Genomic DNA, 17,725 nt, shown 5'->3' on the forward strand with positions numbered 1-17,725 from the left:
TTAAGAACATTCTGTAAATGTTTAGGAACTGAGGAGACCTGTTGATAGAGTTTTGAGAATTAAATGTTCCATTCCTGCCCCATCCAGGATTTCAGCTCTCAACAGTCTGGGATGTTTTTTATTCCATTATGCACTCAATTTGACAGGTCAGGACTGCAGACAGTCCATTTTAGCACCTGAACTCTTCCTCTATGAAGACATACTGTTTAAATATGTGCCAAAATAGTTTTGCCATTTGTTTTCCTGAAATATTCAAGGTCTTTTTTGAAAAAGACACTGTCTGGATGGCAGTATAAGTTGCAAAACCTCTGTACATCATTTTGAATTAATTGTGCCCTCCCAGATGTGCAAGGTGCCCATGCCGTAGGCACTAATGTACTTCCACAACGTCATAAATGCTGGGTTTTGAACTGAGCATTTTAACAAGTTGGATAGTCAGAAGTTTTATTGGAAGTTTTGCTGAGCCCATACACTGATTTTCTCTAAGAAACAGGTCTGGTTTTAATGCAGTGCCATCCAATATTGTTTTTCAGATCTGTTATGTTGATATGTTCTCTGTGTCCTTTTTACAGCTATATATGTGTTTACGAGATTTCCATATTGTCACATTGTGTTTTTTTAAAGTATATTTTTGGTCTTTTTATGCCTGTAATCAGACAGGACAGTGGAGAACGACAGGAAGTGAGTGGGAGAGAGAGTCGGGGTGGGATCCGGAAAGGACCACGGGGCGGGAATCGAACCCGGGTCGCCGGCGTACGGTGCAGGTGCCCCAGCCAGTTGCGCCACAGCTGGGGCCGTCACATTGTGTTTTTATTTGCATTTTATATAACATCACAACTTTTCTGTGATGGGGTTGTATAACAGGCAGTATAAAATTAATGAAACATTTTCATTTATATAAATGTTTATTTATGTAAAATACAACACATCAGTCCTTTTAAAAACAGTTTGAGTCCAACTGGATTCCAAACCAGCATTGCAAATCCAATCATGAGTCAGTCTGTCAAGGTTCTTTGTTGAAGGTGGAGATCTGGGGGGGATGTTTCACAGAGGATCTATGGTGACCCTTGTGGATGGATAGAGAGGGTCAGTAGAGCAGGGGTCCGGCCACCTCTTCCAGTGTGGTGTGGATTTATCTTTTCTCTTTCAATTTTAAACCAATACCAACACATAACGCAGCCTAGACCCAGCACTGACTGGATCAAAGCATGTGCATGATCAAAGCACAAGGTATGGCTGTGGTCATCAGTTGTGAAAGTCTTTGTGGTGGGACAGGCTGTGTAAGGTGCGTGTGGGGGGGGGTGGTGGTAAAGCAGGGTCGCTGGGGTCCAGGGTCAGTTGCTGGGGGGGATGTGCTGGCGCGTGTATTCCCAGACCAGCAGGGCGGCGCTCACGTGCACGTTGAGCGAGCGCGTGATACCCCGCTGCGGGATTTCCACACACACGTCCAGCAGCTGCAGCAGGTTTGCCGGGATGCCTTCCCTCTCATTTCTGTCAGGTGAGGAGACACACGGAGAGATCAGAAGGGATTCAAATGGGACAGAATCACAGCAGAACTGGGCTCAGCCTCATATATGCAGAGTTAAATAGATTAAGAATATTAAGTATACAGAGTTAAATAGCAGAGTTAAATAGATTAAGAATATTAAGTATACAGAGTTAAATAGCAGAGTTAAATAGATTAAGTATACAGATACATTATAAACTCCCAAGAATTTTGTCTCATTACTCGATGCAAATAAATAATTTGTTTTCCATAATGCACTTCAGATATCATCTCATGTCAATTAATTGAACTAGTGCAGTGCCCGTTCAAACATGCTATTCCTGTAGCCCAATTACATGCCTGCAGGTAGGCCTGCTTTACAAATAGGATGATAGGGGAAAACATAATTCCAGGTAAGCATTCAATAATGAATAGGCCTACAGATAATATAATAATATAATAAATGTGAAGTGAGCATAATTTAAGCATGGCTGCATGTGACATTTTTTACAAATCAAAATGACATAATCCTAACAGCTGTTTTGAGTCAAGGCTATATGCTTAGCCTATTGAATAACTTGACGATAGAGAAAACAAACCATTTTGTGGAATGATGCATCATATGGAATTTGCAACGATGTGAAACAGTCTCTGGTGGCCTATAAGTGACCTCACACTATGTCTGCCACTCTTTGCTTGTCGCTGGTTATGCTTTGCATGTGATGTTCTTTAAATCGGGACCATTATCGCTCGTTTCAATTTAGGACCTTGCAGTTGGAATTGTCGTTTGCTTATTCAGAGTCTAAAGACAGTCCAAAGTAGCCTGGGCTATTCGAAGTGTCCGTTTATTACACATAATTTTTTACGTCATTTTGAAGAGCCACTGCATAGCCTACCTGTGTGTGTTGGCATGTTGTTACCTATCCGCGGAGCTGTAAAGTTTTTACCCGTGTAACCTACACTGATCCAGTTCTGCCAAAGCCCTGCTTCTATCCTCACTGGTAGCTCACAGTACAGTGCTGTGTGGGAGGGGGAGTGGCTAGCGGCAAAAGCCAATATGCTTCTTTTACCGATATATTTAACATTGGTTTTGCATTGGTTATTCAAACAACGTCAAATTTGGCACTGCACTTACTCATGCCCGTAGCAAGACACCTGCCAAGTTTGAAATCAGTCTGACAAACGGTCAGCGAGATATGCGTGCCACAGACACACAGACGGTTCTTGGTTTATAGATAGATGATAGAGAGATGCGGCTTTCCCATGCAGATGCTGAGAAACCGGCCCATGGTTTTTTTACCAGCACACTTGACTATTGTAATGCTCTTCTTTCTGGTCTAGTCAAGAAAGTGTTGAACAGTTTACAGATCATACAAAATACTGTGGCACATGTTTTAACTAGGACCAGAAAGACAGCCCACGTCACACAGGTTTTAAAGTCCCTTCAGTGGTTGCCTGCTGTTACATGAATAACATTTTATTAATTGATTCAAACCCAGATTGGGAGTGCACATTTGGACCGGCTGGCTGGCGTCCCCTACCCCAGCAGCAGGAGGCTCTTCTCAGGGAACCTGTAGTCCTGCAGGCTCTGGCTGTTGGCCGTCTGTTCCACTCCAACAATGCAGTAGCCTTCCGCCTTCTTCCCCTGCAGGAAGCCTGACAAGTCGACCGGCTTCACCTGAGGAGAGGAGTGCATTGCATGCTGGGGGTCTTGGGGAAGCCTCGAATGCAAACATATGCTCTACAGACTAGCCATTCAGTAGTTTATCAGTACACATGGCACTTCACCTTTAACACTGAATTACGATATACAGCAGAGTCATGCAAAGTATAACCCTGGGGGACTGCTTGCAGTTATTAATGCTACGCTTTACAATGCAGTAAAGAGGGCTATAAAACTAGAGGGAGACGAAAGAGGACCTGTCTGTCTACGTACAAAGAGAGTGTATTTAGTGTATTTGCTATGACGTATAAATTATGGAGTGGAGCTATGAATCTTGTGTTATATACCCAGGTCATAGGCTATAAATGTTGTAACCAGGGGGATTCAAAGGAGGGCCTGTATCTGTATCCAAGTGTAAACATGAAGTGGGAGTGTCAGTGTCCGTTAGGCTATATTTGCTTTATCATACAATGGCAATAATAACGCAGTAAAACTAGCTCTAAAAACAGCCTCTGTCTTACCTCCATCAGCGGGAGCCACAGTTCTGAGGAGACGCTCAGTGCCTGGAACTGCTTGTCGCTGACGTGGCGGAGGCTGTCCAGTACTAGACCACTGGCCCCAAAGATCTCGCAGGTGCGACACAACCCTGTGTTCAGACATAACAAAATAGATATCAAACAACAGAACTTTCTTTGTGTATGTGTGTGTGTGTGTGTATGTGTGTACACTTCCCCCGGAGGGACTAAATGCAGAGGACAAATCTCCTTCAAGAAAATAAAGTAAAAATATATAGCCAATGAGGAGGCTCTGGCTTACTGCCTCTTGCTAGCTGCCTATTCATTATAAAGGCTCTTAAATGCTTCTGCGTCGACTCCATGCAATGACTACGCCGTCGGAGTCGGAGGGAGGTACACAGAGACGCAGAAGGGTCTGCGGGGGCAAAAGCATAAAACAGCCATAACGCAGGATGACTTCTCTGCATAAATTCACATTCTGACAGAGGGGATTTCAGTCACTGCCTATATTTGAGGGGTGCCACAGTCTCACCCTTGGGAGTAAACACACTAATGTGAACAAAACTCTTCCCGTACCTCCAAGGTTGGTGGGCTTGTCGATGAGCGAGGCGACCACCAGGAGGGCGCTGGTGAGTTTGCCCAGGCGCAGCGCCCTCTGCTGGGCTGCCAGCTGTGGCTCCTGGTCCTGAAAGCTCAGCCTCCAGGCGGTGATCTTCTTCTGCACCTCTGCCCAGCGCTCCTCCTGCTCCAGCTCTCCTGTCACAGTCACAAGCACAGTACATATACAACGCAAAAGGTATTCGCTGACTTGGCATGTTTGTGTTTGTTTATAGCAAGGGCCTCACTGAAACAGCGCAGGCCTGTGCGAATGTTACAGTAGTCAGACTTGTTATCAGGTGGAAAATATATCTTTCAAACAACAAAAGACTGAAAATGCTGCTACAAAACAGCACCGAGCCCCAATACTGCTTGTTTACACTGTCTGCTTCCACCCACTGGCCGTACCTTTGTCCTGCTGGATCCAATCACCCGGCTGCATCTGGCTAAGATCTGCCACTGGGTTCCTCACAGGGAGCGAGGAGTTCGCTGAGAACACCACCATCTTCTCAAACTTCCAAGGAGGTATCCATTCGTCATCTGCCAGTTCAGACAAGTGGGGGAATGCATAGAAGATGGTCTGGGAGGAGAAACAGAATGTAACAGATTGAATAGAGATACAGGATTGTGAATTTTCTGCAAATAGCATTCAGTCGCAGTACCGCAAACCTACCTCTACACTATAGTCTCTCAGTGGGTCAAATACACTGAAGAAGAAATGCTCCTGTATCCTAACCCAGTTTTTCATGGCATTTCTGCAAAGAAACAGTGATTATTAAACACCACACACACACACACACACACTCCATATAAACTCCATATAAATGTAACGTGTTGTTGTTGTCAACACACAGTCACTGCCACAAACTAATCAAATGTGTCCAAATGAAATGTCCACAGAAACCCATCCACTGTCCCACCCGGTGTTCTGCATGGCCTCAGCCTGGTTCAGACAGGCCTGGATGACTGTGGCCAGCCCCCCGAGAGCGTCCGCTCCACCCAGCGCCTCCTCAGCCGCGGCCCGTGGCCCCTCTAGGCCCCAGACCCTCTTCAGGGCCAGAAGCGCATACAGACGCACGCTGAAGTTATGGCTAAAACACCACTGCAGGATCACCTCAAGGGCTTTGCGCCACTGTCCCGTCTAGGAGAGGGAGAAAGAGAGAGAGAGAGAGGGGGAGAGAGAGAGGGGGAGAGAAAAAGAGAGAGAGAGGGAGGGACAGAGAGAGAGAAAGAGAGGGGGAGGGACAGAGAGAGAGAGAGAGAGAGAGAGAGGTCAACAACGTAAACGTAACAAAGTCAACAGACATTTCAGTATTTGACCAGCAGTGAACATATTCTACAGGTGTTATTGTGATCATCCTGTACTGTATGTGTGTATGTATGTATGTAGGGGGTCAAACAAAGAGCCTCTCTCACCTTGTCCTCCAGTGTGGGCAGCAGCATGTCCAAGTGCACCAGCACAGACAGAAAGGTGCAGATACTAGTCTTAGTCTTCTCTTGGTCCTGAACAGATGATTGGAAAGGTAGACATTTTACTCACAAAAACCCGACCGTGTGTGTGTGTGTGTGTGTGTGTGTGTGTGTGTGTGTGTGTGTGTGTGTGTGTGTGTGTGTGTGTTTGTTGTTGTATCACTGTTGCGACGGAAAATGACAAAGATGGACTTTAACTTTCTCTTGTTTTTACTTTGATACTTGTGTTTCTGTAAACTCTTAAACTCCTGAATGGATTCTTCTGTTAACATTTAACATAGTTCTTAATGTTTCTCATAATTGATACTTCTATTGCCTTTTGAATTGATTCTTCTGTTGGAGCTTAGTTAACCTAGTTCTTAATGTTCTTTTCTATTTGATACTTCTGTTCCTGTATTTGGTGGTCAAATCATGTGTTGTATGACGATAGAAATGTTCTTAACCCAGTTTTAATGTCCTTGGTTCTTAATGAACACATTGTATTGAGAAAAGTGTGTGTGTGCAGAGAGGTGAAATGATACAATGGTACTATGATACAATGCGAGGTACAAATGTGTGTGTGAGAAACAGCTGATTGTCTCTTGGGTGCACAGACTTTGTCTCTGTATCCTGATTGTCTGATACATACGAGACTTCTCTGGAGAGATTAGTAAACTACTAACGAGAAAGACAAAACCTTATCTCAGACTTTCAGTGTGTACAGATCTTTAAGCAACATTTCTTCCACACTGTATATATGCTCTTACACCACTAAAGCAGGCCCAGAACTGGTCCATGTGTGAAGGGTTGTGGTAGAGCATGAGCAGCATGGCCCACTCGATCAGGTACTTCACTGAGGCCTGGTTACTGCTGAAGCCGGCCTCAAAGGCGTAGCCCAGTAACGTCCCCACAACAAACTCCTGCAGACAGACACAACAAACACACACAGGTGTCATAACAACGGAGAGGGGAAAGGCAGGTGAGAAAACAACACCTGAGGAGAACGGAATGGGATGGAATGAGAGAGAATGGAGATTGAGGGATGACGGGAGAGGACACAGGACAAACTAATGTGGAGAGAGGAAAAAAGGAGAATGTATTAGTCAGAGGGACAAATAGAAAATCAAAGCCTGAAAGAAGGAGCAATATAGAAAGATAGAGATGGTTAATAGTTAGAAAGGCATGGAGAGAGAGAGAGAGAGAGAGAGAGAGAGAGAGAGAGAGAGAGACAGAGAGACAGAGAGAGAGAGAGGCCTCACCCTTCTCAGTTTGGGCAGCAGAAACAACAGGGTCTGCCACACCCTGTTCCTTATGCGGTGCTGCAAGGAGTTGCTATAGTACCGCGCTTTAGATTTGGATATTCCTCTATCCTGTTAGAGAGGGAGGGGGGGGGGCAAAAAAGGGTACGGGGGGTGAGGGAAGATATTCACACCAAATCAGAGAAAGAGCAAAAAAAATAAACTGAAAAAAAAAAACAGTCATTAATACCAACTACATAACGGACATACACTCACACCCCACCTCCCCAGACAACCAGCCCCAGTGTCTCATTGGTACCTTCTCCACTAACTGCAGCACCAGCTTCTCCACGAGTGTGTGCTGGAGCTCACTGGATGGTTGCAGGTGGCTGAGGAAGGCAAGTGCAGAAACGCGTGGAAACTGCTCGTCCCTGTTGTCACTAACAACGCAGTGGAGCAGAACAAAGTTACAATGCTTTTATTATAGTCATCACACCTCAAAGCCTCCAACCACTTCATGTACCATTACATCCCAGACAACAAAGCCATCAGTGACGGGAGTATGTACATATACCACTATGACATTATATACTTGGCTCTTATATGCAAAGTAAGGGATAACGGCCCTTATGCGGAGGTGTCCCGTTATATGGAATTAATGGGTGAGGTGGAGGCAATTCCGTATAAAGGCACACCTTCAAGGCCGTTATCCCGCTTATCACCCGTTTGCCATATCGATAGTCATGCCTTGCATGCAAAGGAAACAAGCGGTTCAGATTAAAAAGAAGCTGACTTGTTCAGTTTGTTGTAGCCTACAGTACAACTTTCTTTGGCCCTAACCGTGATAGTGGCTTACAGTTAGCTTGCTTCCAAGCTCAACCATCGTCCTACTATGGTTGTTATAGTTACCATTCAATAAGCATTGATATGGAACAGTGATTAAACTTGTTTTACCAGATCTACTTTATAGGTGTCCCGTTATTCAAAATAAATAGCCATGCACCAACCAATCAGAGAAGAGCATTTCTTCTTTCCAGGTGATAAGGTGTATTTAAATATGTGTACAGTGGCACACACGAACACAAACAAGCTTGTGCTTGTTGTCCTTTCCTCAGGCTGGGAGTGGCTCACCTGGTGATGACCATGTTGGCAGCACACTGGTCCCCAAGCTGCTCCACATAAACCTGGACTTCCTGGATCAGCCTGTGAACATGAGCTCACTGTTAGCACAACTCACACTGGCAAGTGGAATATGAGGGGGGCAAACACAAACACGGCAGCTTTAAGCAGCAAAGACGGGAGAGGACACAGGACAAACTAATGGGGAAGTTAAAGGTGGAGTCTTCAATTCTACTCATTTTGTCTTTTGAGCAAACTGCTCATGGTGCCCAAGCTGTGCATTGGGCGTGTGCACTCCAAAAACATCCCTGGAGGTCATACACAGACATGAAACAGCAAATGTGGAACAAAGTGGTGTTGCTATTGCACCCAACCAGCGACATAGACTCATAAGCAAGGAGGGAAGGAGTGTAATTTGCTCAAATCTCAACAACCTTTCGGCAGAATCAGAGAGCCTGGGGAAAAGTGAGTAAATAACCTTTATTTATATAGCACTTATCAGTCACAAAGCCCTGTACAGTAATAATAGAACAGGCAGGAAAGGGAGACAAAGAACATAAGTCCTTGTACATAAGACAATCGGCTACACACAAACACAGGACGCCAGACAATGAAACGCATAAGAAATATGAATCATCACCTCTGGTCTCTGCGGAACACAGGCCCATGCAGACACGCCTCCGTCAGGATGTCTAGGTGCGTCAGGGTGCTGGAGAGGCAGGTGTCATCCCCAGGTGCACTTCCTGAGTTGGAGGGCAGCCAGGTGTGGCAGCAGTGGCTGATGAGTGTGTTAAACACGCCAGACTTGACCTCTGACAGCTCCATCAGCTCACAGCCGATCTAGATGAAGAGTCTCACATCACCACTTACATTAACATCCATCGGGGCAACTTTTTGAACAGTGTTGTTCTCTGTATCGCCCGTCACCTTTTCTCTCTGTATTAGTATGTCCCTTCTGACCTGACAACAATGATAACTTCATGGGTCACGTTCATTACATCTATTCATTTAGCACACGCTTTTGTCCAAAGCGACTTACAAAAATGAGGAATAAGCTGCAAGGTACAAGGAATAGCATTCAAGCTAGCATTCAAGCTAAGTCATGTTTAGAAAACATTTTCCCATGCTGGGTCACTGTCTCTGTGCTCGATTTGTTGGTCTTCCCCTACTCAATCTCATCATATCTACTTTTCTCTCTCTCTCCATCTGTCTCCCCCTCTCTTTCTCTCTCCAGCATATCTCCTTCTCCTGGTCTGTTCCTCCTGACCTGCTGTATGGTGCTGGTCAGCGTGGGTGCCTGTTCTGGGGTCAGCTCCAGGGCGGTCCTGTGGAAGGCCAGCCGTACGAACGCCTGCAGCGCTGGCCAGAAGTCATTAGCGTTACCGCTCAACCCCTGCAACACCTTCCAGCTGAGAGCCACCGCCTCTGCACAGAGAGACTCTTCACACAGCACCATCTAGTGGACATGGAGAGACTTTAAAGACCATTCACCATGTTCACTATGTCAACTGACTGGTTGAAGACAAGCAAGTTAATACGTATAGACATAAATATGAAACAATTGAATGCAAGAAAGTAGTTAAAAATATATATTAAGTAATAATAAATAATACGTCTAAAATATAGGAATTCTAAAAAAAACATACAACCTATCTACATGACAAAAATATCAAAGATCCGTAACAAACATCACTCCATGCCTCTAGTTCTATACCAATGGATGGGATGATTCAAATGTGTCCAATAAGGTCTTTCTAGGGACCCTGTACTGACCTCTTCACTGCAATAAAAGCCTGAGATATAGGACGGGTTTCCCACATATGGATTAAGCCTAGCCCTGGACCAATAGTGTTTCAATGAACATCTACATTTAACAAAGCTTTTAGTCCAGGACTAGGCTTAGCCACGTCTGGGAAACCGGCCCATTTAAGCCTGACGTAGTGGACTGGACTGTGAATGAATGAAGCTGACCTGTGGCAGCAGAAGGGCCATGAAGTCCAGCACGGGCAGCACCAGGTTACTGGGCAGCAGCGCGAGCGCCTCCACTGCAGCCTGCAGGGCCACACGGAGCCCTGGGGCCTCTGGAGATCTCAGGGGGCCAGCAGCCCGCTGCAGGACGCTCAGGCAGGCCCACTGGTCACAGATGAACTGGGCAGCAACACGGCCCCAGTCTCGAAGCAGGGGACTGTCATCAATATCACTGGACAGAGAGAATAACAACACATATCACTAATAATATACGATCATTATATCTCTAATCATATATAATGATGAATATTCAGCAGGATTTGGGAAAGTAGCGATGCAATGTATTCAACATCCTATGGTAGAGCCAGTTGTTCCTTATACTGTACACTGTTTAATGCAGTGAAGAGAGAGAAGAGCTCCATGTCCCACCCACCTGGCTGTGGCCGTGGGCTTTAGTAGGGCCTGGTTGAGGTGCTCAGGGAGGTAGAAGTAGTCTCTAAAGGAGTCGAGAGAAACGCTGCCATGAAACGCTCCGCTTGCAGTCACCTCACACAGCAGAGACAACACTGACATGGCCACAGCCTTCTGCACCTGCCCATGGACTGAGGGAGCCTGCAAAAACACACATCCAGCCAGAGGGATGAAATACACACATTCTGGACACTCTAATCAGACAGCGCAGGAACACATTTCAAGAATTGGACACGCAGAAGATTTACTGTAACAGGGCCAGCACTTATTCCAGCTGTTTATGGTGGCCCACATTCCCAGGGAACCCAGTTGTGAGATTATAATTTAAGCTCAGGACAGCAGCAGAACTTCATGCTGCCACATACATTCCATAACTCTGTCACACAACAACATACTTCTTCCAAGAAAATGAACCCTCACTATGTACTTGTGAGTGAAAATCTTGAATTACCCCTTGGGGATCAATAAAGTATCTATCTATCTATCTATCTATCTATCTATCTACTTTCATGCCTAAAAGAACTATGGAAATGATCTGATAGCCTGGAGACATGAGGATGGCATTTGCTCTGTATGCTCTTGAATTTCCCCTTGGGGATCAATAAAGTATCTATCTATCTATCTGTCGATCATATGGTTAGTGTGGCAGAGTCTGGCGGTGGGGTACCTGCTCGGCGGGTTCGCTGAGGATCCGAAGGCTACCTGCACAGACACCAGGCAGGAAGCTCTGTTGCATGTTGCCCCGGTACCACGGCACCCCGCTGAACTCCTGCAACAGCTCTCGGAGTACGGCCAGATACAACCCAGCCCGCTCTATGTCACACACCTGACAAGACATGAGGGGGAAAAGAAACAGCAAGAAAGAGACAGAGAGAGAGAAATAAATAGAGTGAGAGAGAGAGAGAGAGAGAGAGAGAGAGAGAGAGAGAGAAAAACAAAAAAACACATGACGTCTGTTAAGTGCAGAAAACATCACAAGGACGGTAAAGGCAAATGGTAAAAGTTCAGGTTCAGGAAGGCTGCTGATGGAACAATACACTGTAGATGAAGTAGAGGCTGGCAAATAGCAGAGAGTAGGTAGGAAATATTGCATGGAGTAGACAGAAAGGCAGAGAGCAGACAGAGGAGTGTCTGAGGGCTCACCTCCTGCAGCTCCCCAGTCAGCCTGCGGGCCATGAAGGTCTGAACAGGCTCCACCACACTCAGCGCTAGGGCTGAAACAGCAGCCGCTACACCATCACCTGGGTAAGGCAAACGGACAGAACATGACCACAGCATCAGACGAAGCAGCCAAATGCATCCACACACACACACACACAGTCTCACACACACAGCCTCACACACACACACACACACACCTGCGCTGGACTCTGGGCCCGCGGCGCCTGTGCGTCTCCTCCTCAGCTGGAGGAGGCGCAGCAGTAGCTGTAAGCTCTTGTCACTCTTGCGCAGCGGCAGGTAGAGGCTGGTGCTGAGCCGGCGCAGGACGTCCACCAGGGGGAGCAGCAGGCGCTCCAGGGCCTCCTGTACATTGCCCCCGTCTCCACCACGGCTCTCCGCCACGTCCGCCCAGAGGAGGATGGCGAGGGCCAGGAGATCGGCCTCTCCACCGTCCGGCAGGCTGTCTGTAGGCTCTGGGAGTCACCGCATAAAAACGCACAGCCAGGCTCTGTCATTTCCACAGACACACAGTTTTTCCTTCCGCTACACACACTGGGCTTAACTGCTACTTGTGTGTAAGAACATATTGATACACTCAAGTACTTAGACTGTACAGTACTAGAAGAATTACTGAGAACCCTCTCATACCACAGTACAGCACCAGCCCAGCTGAGTCAGCTGTCCATAGATGTGTTATATGGGACTTTCAATGAAGCCAACAGGCCGGTCTGTAAAGACCCGCTGATAGACCTCTGTTGTTGGGTTCATTGCGGCTTTACATGACATTCTTTACAATCATATTTGATGGTTTCTACTACCCACATTTACTTCCACTGACAGCCTGTTCTTGGCTGTGAAGGACTAATTCCTGATCTTGCGCCCTGTCTCAGGCGCTCACCTGCACTGGCCGGTACAGTGAGGAAAGCCTCCAGTCGGCGCTGGACGTAGCCCTCCACCGAGGCCTCCTCTGTGGCTACACTGGTCAGCTCAACTTCCTGTGGTGTCACGGTGCTTGATTTCCCCATGGTGGACCTGAACTTGTCTTCATTATTCATTAGCCAGTCACAGACCTGTTCAAACTCAAGTTTATTTCAGAGGAAATAAACAAACGTGATATTTCTGAAGTTGTGAAAAGATGTTTGAAGAGTTCTACCTCCTTCCACAGTGCAGTTCCTCGGCACAGAGACTCATCCGGACGAAAGTGAACCAGGAAGCTAAACGCCTCTTCTAGAGTCACTGTTTGCTTCAGAAGAAAGACAGAAGGAATGGACCGAATTCATGCATACGGTACTTATGAAGGCAATTTATACAGAAAATATGGTCACAATTCATTGAGGCAGAAATTATAATACCACATCAGTGAGGCAGAGGGCGCTATGGAGCAAGAAGCACTGAGCAGCACCTCTGAGTAGAACCTGGTGAGTGATCATCGTGCAGCGCAGCACCTCCCTACAAACACAGACCAATGGTTTACAAGCATGAAACTTTTAATCACTTTTATTTGTGTTTAGTGTACAAGACTCTAATCACTGCATGTTCAATCAATGAGAAATCACTGTGTTTGATTGCTGGCAGGAAACTTTTGCAATTCAAAACGTAAGATACCAACCATTCAGCCAATTGCAAAAGTCATATTAATCTATACATTTTCCCCCATATTCCATCCCGTTAACATATGGATTGTGAATACCTGAGTGCCAGCAGCCCCTCTGGGTTTAGCAGTGGGCAGGGCGGGAGGCGAGCCAGGGCCTGGGACAGGAAGAGGAGGGGGACAGCACACCAGTGCCGAGATCCCAGCCGCTGCACCAGCTGCAGAAGCACCGGGCCTGGAAAACAGCAACGTCGTTAAAACAGCATTAGAGCTGCATGTTCAATATACCATAGAGACAAACGAGCCATTAAAACAGCATTAGAGCTGCATGTTCAATATACCATAGAGACATCCTCCTCAAACTTCAGTCTCGTCTCTGCCAATACAGACTCAACAGTCATGTCTGCTTTAAGTAAGTGTTTAGTTACATTGGCCTTTTCAAAACACTTTACACACTGAAATTAAGACAACAACTTCAAAAAATCCATAGATCAAATTATTTCATCAGTTAAACTGAACCAGCTGAAATGTACAAGGGCATTTCAGAGAGGTTTGACAAGTTATTATTTAGCTTACTGTACCTTTGTTCTCTTGGGGTAAACTGCCAAAGAAGTTGACAAAGAACTCCTGAAGCTTCAGCCCAACTTCAGGACACTCCCCAATAAGTTGATTTGTTGACCTAGATATGAGATGTTAAAACTGATTACATTTATTTTGTTAAAATAAGCAACAAAATAAACCATAACAAAAAAAAACACATAAGGTCCTCAAGAATGTGTCAACAGTATGTAAATATCTAAACTGCACACATTCTTAAAGATCCACTTTAACCTACCACACCCATTGGCACCCAACAAAGTGCTTCAACATTAAATCAGTCTCAATGTCTTCCATAAAGCTAAGCTAAGGTTAGTCTTACCTGTGGTAGAGAGTGCTCTCAGACAAGACATCCATGAAAGGGCCAACAATGAACTGGAAAAAAATAGAAGCAAAATTAGAACATTAGGGAACAAAACACAATGGTCCTCACTTACTTCATCCCATTTACATAAGTAAACAAACAGCAAGCCATTCCTTTAAAACATGTTTCCAAGTAAGTCTGCTATACTGGGGAAAGGTTGCTGATACTTCAGATTGACAGCCAATTAAATGACATCCCTCCATCCCTGGCTCCTAAAGCTACATGTTGATGCCTTGAATTGTTTTGTGGCCAAAGTCCAAGCCACTATGTTTCCAGCTGACAGCGCAGGAATTGTGTATTGAATGTCCGTGTTTAGTAGTGAACAGACACACACAACGGACAGTTAAAGGACAGTACAGAACAATTTGATAAATGTAACATATATTTTGTTGGATTAGAATCATGGACAGTGCCACTGAGCTGCTCACTCCCTCTCCGCCCCACTACTCTGGATCTTCAGAGTTGAAAATGTAATGTAAATATAAATGTAAATCAGGTTTATTATAGGTGAAGTATACTTGCGTGTACAAGGAATTTGGTCTCTGCATTTATCCCATCCGTGAATTAGTGAACCCACAGAGCACACAGTGAACACACAGTGAGGTGAAGAACACACGGCTGAAGTACCCTTGAGCAAGGCACCTAACCCCTCACTGCTCCCCGAGCGCCACTGTTGTTGCAGGCAGCTCACTGCGCCGGGATTAGTGTGTGCTTCACCTCACTGTGTGCTGAGTGTGTTTTACTAATTCACGGATTGGGATAAATGCAGAGACCAAATTTCCCTCACGGGATCAAAAGAGTATATATATACTTATACTTATACTTACACTAACCCGGAGCAGTGAGCTGCCTTGCTACAGCGGTGATCGGGGAGCAGTGAGGGGTTAGGTGCCTTGCTCAAGGGCCGTGCCCACTGAACTGTTAGCTTGAATATGGAGCAGGTAATGAAGAGACCAAACCTGGGAGTAGGCCAGGGCGATGTCCGGACACTTCAGCAGCCGCAGCTCCAACAGGTGGTACACTCCTTCCTTCATCACCGCCTTGTTCTCGCTGTGGAACATACGCTGGTACACGCACAGCAACCACGAAGGGTGCACCAAGGCAGCACCTGAGAAGCACGCACACACACACACATACGCACACCCACACACACAAAAGGGATTGTTGTCATGGTGGGGATGAATAAGAGAAAGGTTAAAGGATTGACTGTTAAAGGATTGAGTTGACTGTGGGAAACTCACCTTTGTTGTCACTTGCTGTTGTTTCAATCAGTGTGTTTACCCGGTTTAGTACAGGAAGCACCACATGAATCTGGAAAAAAAATCCATTCATCAATAATGTAATCTTGATTGCTATCATTTTCACAATTGATTAAGGGTATTTGTTTTATTTTTTAGTTCATCACCTGATTTTCCTCAAGAGTCTCTATCACCAATACATAATCCTGCCAGAATCGCTGCAGTACTTGACTTTTGCTGGGTGTCCATCTGAAAAAGCACATCTCTTCAGAAGAAACATGCCTCTTAAGATCTGCCAATGACAGGAGAATAATTTAAACCAGGGGGATGTCATGGGCTCGCTCATGTACCATATTACTTATCTGAATATTTCACTTTTTAATAGACCTGGTTGTAGACTATAGCACCCGGCTGCACTATGTGACAGACGGAAACGTAGTCAATAAATTAGGGGACACGCACCTCCGTCGGAAGATTCGAGAGACGCGAACTCCATGTTCTCTGCTTCGGAGTGAGCGACACATTTCTTCAACAAGTAAAGGGCTCGCTTGCGTGCCACGTTATCTCTATGGGTCAGTCCTGACTGAATAATTGCCCAAAATGATTGTGACCATCTTGGGTCTGGGAGGTAGTTATGATGGTCATCGTGTAGTAAGGACATTTCTCTAGGTGGAAAGAGGTAGTCTGAGACGGCAGTAAGGCACAGTAATGTCCGAGATGTTGCAGTCGCATTATTTTCGCCTTGGTGCCAGCTGCAAATATCAAACCATATGCGATGGAGGATGTCTCTTCTGCTGCTGTCACTAACACAGTTGAGAAGCCCAAACAAAACACGAACGAGGATTTTGGACACCCGTTCATCCGACAGGATTCTCACTGCTGCGAGAATGCATGATGTCAACTTTACTATAAACTCCGGGTCAGACGTCAGTGAAGGTAGCAGAATTGTAAGAACCTCTACTGCTACGTCTATATCAAGCTGTGTTTTGCATTGGGTGCCATCCTCCGCCTCCAAGTTTTGAAACACCGGTAAGATGATAAGAGTCAGTTTTTCTACTTCCCCAGAGTCACGCAAAAGAGCTAGACAGCTGCTAAGCAGGCGACAAAGAGCGTGAAGCGTCTTATTTCCGGACTCGTTTTTATGTGAACCATTTTCTGAAATTTGTCTTAGAAGCGGCATACATCTCTCCCACAAGAGAGCTCTCACCTTGCCAGAAAAATTATCCCGATTCTCATCAGAGCATCTCACATTAACTGCGTCCAACAAGATGGTTACTGCCTCAACCCTCTCCAAATCTGGCCACGATTCTATCGGCCAGAGAAAGGAGTCTAAAACCATACATGTGTTGGAGCAATTCGTTAAAAATTCATTTATCAGAAGAGACGACATTCTGAAACATTATAAATCAACCTCTACAAGCGGTCTTCCCCACGCTTTCCCCAGCGCACGACTTCCGGACACAACATGTGCAACATTCACCACACATGCGCAGAATGATAGAATTATCAATGACGTCAAAAGCTAGCGAGTCAAGTCTTGGCTGATACTAGAGAGGGTTCAAGCTAATCAAGGATCTTTGCTGATGAAGTCTGAGTTCACCGTGCTACAATGATTTTAAGTACCAGTTTTTATGTTATGTTGACAATCGATTCATTGCCCAAAAGTAGGTCCGCAGTTTTCCACTTACACAATGAGGTTGTTAGCATTAAAGTGGACATGAAACACTGGATGTAGGCCTATTATCATAATGTATAGGCTCACACTTTGACCTGTTATCACCTGTCTCACACTGACAGGTTTAACACTGTCAAAGAAGAATAATAAGTAATCTAAAGTAGGCTAACCTATTTTGAACGAGTACCTGCCAGCTTTAGCTTAGTTATAGTCAGTAGATGTAGATTAGTACTCTGCCATTATTTGCATATATAACTCCATAGTGTTGGCTGCGACTTTCAACACCATGTCAGTTTACAAGGGAAAGAGGCTACAGCTAAATGCTACACTAGGTAAAACAGAAAGCAGTATACAACTCAGTCTATATCAGTGTTTCTCAAACTTTTTTTCTGGGGACCCACTTTTTAAAAATGATAGACTATCGCGACCCAACTCGTGACTGTGGTAGTTAACAAACTAGATCAGTGGTTCTCAAACTTTTTCTTTCATTCCCCACTTTGATCAAGGGAGCATTCTCGAGCCCCACCTGTCCCTCATCGCTCTAAGAAAGTGGTAGGTCAAGCTTTAAATGGTCAAATTTATTGAATGACAAG

The 17,725-nt window shown here is 45.4% G+C and overlaps 1 protein-coding gene across 1 annotated transcript; it reads right to left on the bottom strand.

Moving 5' to 3' along the window:
* Positions 1-886: 886 nt before the first annotated feature.
* On the bottom strand, positions 887-16,909 carry tarbp1 (TAR (HIV-1) RNA binding protein 1). The gene is made up of 29 exons (XM_042065134.1): positions 15,920-16,909; positions 15,625-15,749; positions 15,461-15,530; positions 15,179-15,327; positions 14,178-14,230; positions 13,840-13,937; positions 13,358-13,493; positions 13,020-13,116; positions 12,821-12,910; positions 12,566-12,737; positions 11,865-12,140; positions 11,650-11,747; positions 11,174-11,332; positions 10,469-10,647; positions 10,039-10,267; positions 9,335-9,523; positions 8,708-8,907; positions 8,080-8,151; positions 7,268-7,388; positions 6,970-7,080; positions 6,478-6,630; positions 5,678-5,764; positions 5,182-5,402; positions 4,935-5,016; positions 4,670-4,841; positions 4,241-4,420; positions 3,671-3,795; positions 3,028-3,164; positions 887-1,491 (listed from the first exon to the last, which is right to left on the bottom strand). Exons 1-29 carry the CDS (start codon positions 16,845-16,847, stop codon positions 1,335-1,337), a joined length of 4,866 nt encoding a protein of 1,621 aa, XP_041921068.1. The 5' UTR covers positions 16,848-16,909; the 3' UTR covers positions 887-1,334.
* Between the last annotated feature and the right edge of the window lie 816 nt (positions 16,910-17,725).

The sequence above is a fragment of the Alosa sapidissima genome, chromosome 16 (genome assembly GCF_018492685.1).
Source record: "Alosa sapidissima isolate fAloSap1 chromosome 16, fAloSap1.pri, whole genome shotgun sequence".
In the NCBI taxonomy this organism is placed as follows: domain Eukaryota; kingdom Metazoa; phylum Chordata; class Actinopteri; order Clupeiformes; family Clupeidae; genus Alosa; species Alosa sapidissima.

What these genes read in the sequence shown, in the direction of transcription:
- tarbp1 (XM_042065134.1), bottom strand. Translation starts at nt 16,847, where the DNA reads ATGTCGTCTCTTCTGATAAATGAATTTTTAACGAATTGCTCCAACACA. An exon ending in TCAGCGAACCCGCCGAGCAG is followed by an intron (nt 10,648 to 11,173) that starts GTACCCCACCGC and finishes GTGTTTTTGCAG; the next exon opens with GCTCCCTCAGTCCATGGGCA. An exon ending in GCCAACATGGTCATCACCAG is followed by an intron (nt 7,389 to 8,079) that starts GTGAGCCACTCC and finishes CTGCGTTGTTAG; the next exon opens with TGACAACAGGGACGAGCAGT.